The 7,161-nt window shown below is 35.7% G+C and overlaps 1 gene segment (V, D, J or C); it reads right to left on the bottom strand.

The window, feature by feature from the left end:
* Window positions 1–10: 10 nt before the first annotated feature.
* LOC106951608 (Ig heavy chain V region 5A-like) lies at window positions 11–485 on the bottom strand. The segment is given in 2 exon segments: window positions 11–357; window positions 443–485. Coding segments are annotated over 2 exon segments (390 nt in total).
* Between the last annotated feature and the right edge of the window lie 6,676 nt (window positions 486–7,161).

Genomic DNA, 7,161 nt, shown 5'->3' with positions numbered 1-7,161 from the left:
TTTTTCAAGTTCAGGCTGTGAGAGGTTTTTGTACAGCTCTGCTGCTTGTTTGTGTCACTGTGTCTAGTCTGGCACAGTAATACACAGCAGAGTCTCCAGGCTGCATATTCTGTCCATTCAGAGTCACTGTTTTACTGGAAGTGTCTAAATCAATACTAAACTTGTTCTTCAGTGAATCTTTGTAGTATGAAGCTCCAGTATTTTTCATCCCGATCCACTCCAGTCCTTTCCCAGCAGGCTGTCTGATCCAAGCTGTGTAGTAGCCCAGAGAATAAGAGACCTGACAGCTGATGGTCAGACGTTGTCCTGGCTGCACAGTCACAGAGCCTGGCTGTGTCAGCTGCTCACACTTCACACCTAGAGAGAAAAAAAACATAAAAAATTGAACCACTTTTATTCAGTGTGATCNAGCTGTAAATGTTTCTTTTTCAGTGAGACTCACAGCATCCAGCAGCCAGCAGCAGCAGCAGAGCTACAGAGAACATGTTGGTGTCAAAGATGATCTGATGGGAGTTTCTCTTCTTCTGCAGTCGGCAGCACTAATTAATGTCTATGTGTTTAATTTGCATAATAATGTACAAGCCAATCAGTACGTCTGCTACATATTGAGGGGAACTTTATCCATTTTGTTTCACCAGGATACAGAACCAGTGTGTCTGAACTAGTAACACTGATTTTCTTCTAAGAGAAGTGAAGTTAAACATTATATCAGTTTCCTTTGTCTGATTATGAACCCTAGATATTGTGGTTCTTTTTTCACAGAGAGGAGGCTGGTTTTGTCAGCTGTTCATGCTTCACAAGACAATATTAAATTTTGGTTTACTATTTAAATGGTTTTGTGATCCTGCTGTAAATATCTGACTCAGGGAGACGTACAAGATCCAGCAACAGCAGAGCTACAGACAACAAGTTGAAGTTCATCTCATAAGAGTTTATTTTCTTCTACTCCTGACAGCATGACGTCTTTAAAAGAGGCAGTTTGTTCGATTTGGCCAAACTTTGCTGGGATCTATCTGTTCGTTACAGCAACATTTGGTAAAATTTTACCTGGATTTTATGTCGTTTTAACAGAAAATATTAAAAGAATAACATCAGCTTGTCTTTCAAGGATAATACACATTACTTATTCTTAAATTCTTAAATTCCTTGCAGATTATTTTCCAAGGATAAAAGTTGGCTGAGGTTCAATTCACTGAAGTCTGCCATTTCTATTGGGTAATGCTTTATTTCCGGCTTTTGCAAAATTTTAAGTAATTAAAGCGTCATAATTTCAAGAAAAAACTGTTAGGATATGTATGCAGTATTTTCACAACTCATTAATTGCAGATGAAAATATGAAATCTTCATGGTTGTAAAATTATGAATGTTCATAAAAGTTTTACGAAATATTTGCAAAATTCATTAAAGTTGATGCATACTGTAATTGCTTTAGGAATTTTTTTGCACTGATCAGATTTCAAATCTTCAGTGGTCTCTGAGCTCCTCCTCTGGTGTGTTTTTCAAGTTCAGGCTGTGAGAGGTTTTTGTACGACTCTGCTGCTGGTTTGTGTCACTGTGGTCGTATCTGGCACAGTAATATACAGCAGAATCATCCGGCTGCATATTCTGTCCGTTCAGAGTCACTGTTTTACTGGAAGTGTCTAAATCAATACTAAACTTGTTCTTCAGTGAATCTTTGTAGAGTGAGTTTCCAGTATATTTCATCCCGATCCACTCCAGTCCTTTTCCAGCAGGCTGTCTGATCCAAGCTGTGTAGTAGCTGCCCAGATCATAAGAGACCTGACAGCTGATGGTCAGACGTTGACCTGGCTGCACAGTCACAGAGGCTGGTTGTGTCAGCTTCTGACACTTCACACCTGGGAATGAAAAAAATTAAACATTAAGGTGGCAGTGAGAATAAATTCAGTGCTTTCATATGGTTTTGGTCTCAATGAGACTCACAGGCTCCAGCAGCCAGCAGCAGCAGCAAAGTGACAGAGAACATGTTGGTGATCTGATGGAGTTTCAAATGTGCTGCAGCTGCCAGCATCAAATCCTTTAACCAGAGCACGAAATTTGCATAATGACAAAGAGTCAGTGTGGGGAGTTTTTTCAGACATGTTAGCTACATGAAGCATTTGCCTGCTCTTTCAAAATTAATTGTCACCATATCATTAACAGAAACAATATTTTATTTTTTGTGTTTAACTCATTCTGACTCATTCTGAGAAGTGAAGTTACACCTTATATCAGTTTCCTTTGTCTGATTATGAACACTAAATATTGTGGTTCTTTTTTCACAAAGAGGCTGGTTTTGTCAGCAGTTCATGCTTCATATCTATGGAGGACAATATTAGATGTAGGTTTACTATTTAAATGGTTATTAGTATGTTTTTGTGATCCTGCTGTAAACATCTGACTCAGGGAGACTTAAACGATCCAGCAGCTGCAGAGCTGCAGAGAACATGTTGAAGTTTATCTCATAAGAGTTTCTCTTCTTCTGCTGCTGACAGCATGACGTCTTTAAATGGGTTTGATTTGTGTAATGCATAGTTTTGACCAAACTTTGCGGGGAAATATATCTGTTCATTACAGCATTTGACAAAGTTATTCCTGGATTTTACGTAGTTATAAAATAAAATATTAAAATATTAACATCAGCTTGTCTTTCAAGGAAAATACACATTACTTATTCTTAAATTAATTTCTCTTATAGATGGATAACAGAGGTTGGCCTTGTCTGTTGTTAACAGTTCATACCTGTTGGGTGAAAACGTTACATTAAAATTTGAATGAGGAATAATCGTCAGTAGCTATGTTTACATCCACGAAATTCATTGATCAGATTGAAATTTATTCTGATCCAAATGTATCATTTATTAGCAAAAGATTAATTCATCTGATCATGATGTCCATTTATATTCACCAGACTTAACTTAGAATACAACCACTGACAAGCGTTTAATTGTAAAATTCCCCCCAAAAAACAAAAGATGAAGTTTCTTCTGTCTGTGCTGAACATAAAAACAAATGCAGTGCCGATGTGTCAGCTTGACATATAGGGTTCACAAAATGACATGATCAGAACAAGAGTTTATTCCCTGATTTCCACCATGTAGAGACACCATTCCTATTATCACAATTTATTTAATCCTGAATCTCTTGCCGATTATTTTTCCAAGGATGTAATTTTGCTGAGGTTTGATTCTCTGAGGACTTCTACCAGGTGATGCTTTACTTCTGGCTTTTATGTATCACTCACCTTTCTCTCACCTTGTTTTCCAAACTACATGAAGAAAAGAATCAGACTAATTAAAGTTAAAAGTGAGACAAATAAATAATCTGCCCTATGTAAGATCACACAATTTGTGTTTGTTATGGATGAAACAAATATGTATTGACAATTTTAACAGGTCATTAATTGCAGATGGTTGTAATGTTATGAATACTCATAAAAGCTCCACATTATTTGCAAAAATGTAAAAGGTGATAAATGCTGTAACTACTTTGGGAGGTTTTGCTCTGAATAAATTTAAAATATTCAGTGGCCTATGAGCTCCACCTATGGTGTATTTTTCAAGTTCAGGCTGTGAGAAGTTTTTGTACAGCTCTGCTGCTTGTTTGTGTCACTGTGGTCATATCTGGCACAGTAATACACAGCAGAGTCTCCAGGCTGCATATTCTGTCCGTTCAGAGTCACTGTTTTACTGGAAGTGTCTAAGTCGATACTGAACTTGTTCTTCAGTGAATCTTTGTAGAGTGAGTTTCCAGTATATTTCATCCCGATCCACTCCAGTCCTTTCCCAGCAGGCTGTCTGATCCAAGCTGTCCAGTAGCTCAGATCATAAGAGACCTGACAGCTGATGGTCAGACGTTGACCTGGCTGCACAGTCGCAGAGGCTGGCTGATTCAACTGTTCACACCTCACACCTGGGAATGAAAAAAAGTAAACATTAAACTGACATTAAGAATACATATACTGGAATCATACAGTTTTTCTCATTGAGACTCACAGGCTCCAGCAGCCAGCAGCAGCAGCAAAGCGACAGGGAGCATGTTGATGCTGAGTTTGATGGGAGTTTCTCTTGTGCTGTGGGTACAAGCATCAAATCGGTTCCTTTAACCTGAGCATTAAATTTGCATAATGACACAGAGTCAGTGGGATGTTGTTTTCAGACATGTTAGGTACATGATGTATTTCCAGCCTTTATTAATGTATGACTAATTGATTAGTGCTGATTTTAAATAAATTTTGTCTTCGTATCATGAACAGAGAAAATGTTTCATTACCTTTGTGTAAATTATTATGAAAATTGGAATTTTTCCTCTAGTGTAAGAAATAAAACATAAGAGAGGATTAACCTGATTGAATATAACACTGAAAAATCATTCTGTGGTCTTTTAATAGCAAAATGCCTTGAATAAATTATTTGTTTTACACTTCCGATCATTTTTCCTTTAACGTTTCAGATCGGCTATGTAAAGATGGTCATGTCCTTTCAGAGCTCATGTCCTATGATATTAATCTTGATTTATTTTCTGTTCAGTTAAATTCATGTAAGCTTCAACATGTAGTTTTAACACTGAACAATATTTAAAATGCATTTTCTATTAAAGTCAATGAAGGAGAAGTAACATATTTATTTGTGGAAAACAAATAAAGCATTTGACTGTGTCTGGTGTCTTTTTCAATTAACAATGTGCTGTTTTTCTTCATTCTACTGAACTCCTGTGGTCTGACCTTCTTGAATTTATCTCATTATTTGCTTGCCTATTATATTTTCTTTTAATTGTAAATTATCTCAGCCTTTAAACACATCTTTTTTTCTACCCAACAAGAACACTATTCCTACTTTATGTTACTTCAGATTGAATATACTATGCAACAGTAATCTAAAACATTTGCAATTAATGTTACATTGGTGTTGTTTGGTGGCAGGATGACGAATACTATTTAAGCAACGACTCACAGTTCAATAGTAAATTGATGAAAGATATAGTAAAAGCCAAATCTGACTTTTACCTAAAGTTTTATCAAATATTCACACAGGTGAAAACAATTCAAGACTCTTTTATGAAAAAGTCTTAGTTTATTTGTGGTCTTAAAGCGCCTCCTCTGGTCACTCATTAATAATGCAACTCTTTGGGCTCTGAGGCGTTGAAAAATGTATCTAGTCTACAGAATCATATCTGTTCAATAAATTAGGATATTATTGAGAACTTCATTTATTTCAGTAGCTCTATCACAAAGTTAAACACAATATATAGATTAATTAGACAATGACTGATGCCTAAATGCCTTTTTGTTTCTCTTTATTATGATGATTTTCTGCTAACAGCTAATGAAAACATAACATCTAAGATTAGATTATTACATCAGACCAAAAAAGATTAATTAAAAATTATCATTTTTAAAACAAGCATGTTCCATACCTGTAAAACAGAATCACTGCACATATATGGTAATTTATTGAATATGACTGTATGGTCAAGGGTCAGCAATTTAAAGAGGGTTGTGAACTTTTCGCATATCTTTTTTTATGTTCTAGTTGGCTTGCCAACACCTGTGGTACTAACACAGACAAAAATGTGTTTTCTAATCATTTCAAAGCTGTATTGAAATAAAACTTAAGAATAAAAATACATAACTTTTATCATGTTTGTGAGTTTGAGCTAAAATCTTTTTGTTCTTTTTCTCTTTTGGTGTCTGAAGAACAGAGATATTGTTTGCACAAGTAGAGATTGCATTTTGGGAGATAGAGAACTGAGCGGCTTAAGTAGTGGTTTATCCTGGTTTTAAATGTTTTGTGAGGTCAGTAATCGTTTCACAGATCTTACAGAGGTTACTTTTAGAGGGGAGTAGGAGCATGCACAGGTGGCAGGCCAGGCAATGGCCAGGCTAAGGAGTTTCTGAACCTCATCCATTTTACTATACATTTTTCAGCTGTTTGCTGTGTTACCGTCCATGACATCTAGAGGCCCTCTTTATGTGACAACTCTCTCTTGTGCCTGCAGGTGAGATGTGTTGCAGCTAGTCAAGCACTCAATAAAGACCTCCATCCCAGATGTGTCCCCTTTTTCCCTGATCCTTGATGTGAAGTGAACTTGTCTGTCTGGTGTACACTTTTGACAACTTAGTGTGAGGAATTAAGAGAATAGCTAAGAAATTGTATTTTGTTCAGAGTGGAAGTTTGTAGGCGTGCCATTTTTGCTCCACACCTTTTTCTCCTGTTTTTGTAGATAGTCTGGGAGATCAGCCTTAGTTTCTTTTAAGTTTACTTCAAGAAGTGATATTTTGTTTTACAGTTGGCAGGGTTTTTTTTATTTATTATTTTGGCCTCGAAGTCCCTGAAGCATAAAACTTCCCTGGGTGTTTTTGTTGTGTTTCTCTTGTGCTTGCTATTTCACTGAAGTTGCAAAATTTACTGTACTTTCTGCTGTCATCAACTGCATAGTGGTTTCTTGTGTTACAGCCAGTGCCAGAAATGATCTTTTGCTGTCTTGGGGTGGAGTTGTAACAGATGAAGAGAGGAACTGAGGAATGCATCTGTTGAACCACATGTTGATGGATTTCTGAAAACCAGGAAATCTCAAACCATAATAGCAGTATGTTTGTACCTCTTTTGTCTCTAGCTCAGACATTCAGAGAAGGAAAGCAAGCTAATTTGTTCTTGCTCATCAAGATTTTAATAAAATTCATAATATATTTTTACTTGATTATAAATACATTTCAAGTTTTGTGTTTATAGTATAGTGATAGAATGTATGATACTCAACATATATTTTCTTCAAAAAATGTTATATTTTTTTACATTATTTTAGTTTGCATTGTTTTTCTAAGATCTAAACTAAGTTAACACTTTCCGTTGACAGTACTGCTTTCAGAGCTAGTTGTTTGTGAGATTATCACTTAAAAAGAAAAACAATAAATGTATCAAGTTGCCTGATCTATAGCATATTCTTCTGAATTAGAATATGCTATAGACCTGTGTGAGAATAATACACTTTGTATATATATAAAATTGTTTATATATGTATGTAGTATAAAGGTTTGATCATTGCAGATGAAACCTTATAACACCTCGGTCTAATTTTATGAAAACTTAGCAACATGTTTTGCAAAATTTGTTACGTTTAGTAAATGCAGTGTGGTTATTGAAGACTAAATATTTCAAAACTTGT

The sequence above is a fragment of the Poecilia latipinna genome, unplaced genomic scaffold, assembly GCF_001443285.1.
Source record: "Poecilia latipinna isolate Pla-1442-1.1 unplaced genomic scaffold, P_latipinna-1.0 Scaffold466, whole genome shotgun sequence".
NCBI lineage: Eukaryota > Metazoa > Chordata > Actinopteri > Cyprinodontiformes > Poeciliidae > Poecilia > Poecilia latipinna.
The sequence above is the reverse complement of the archived record's forward strand: the minus strand, read 5'-3'. Positions and strand labels throughout refer to the sequence as shown.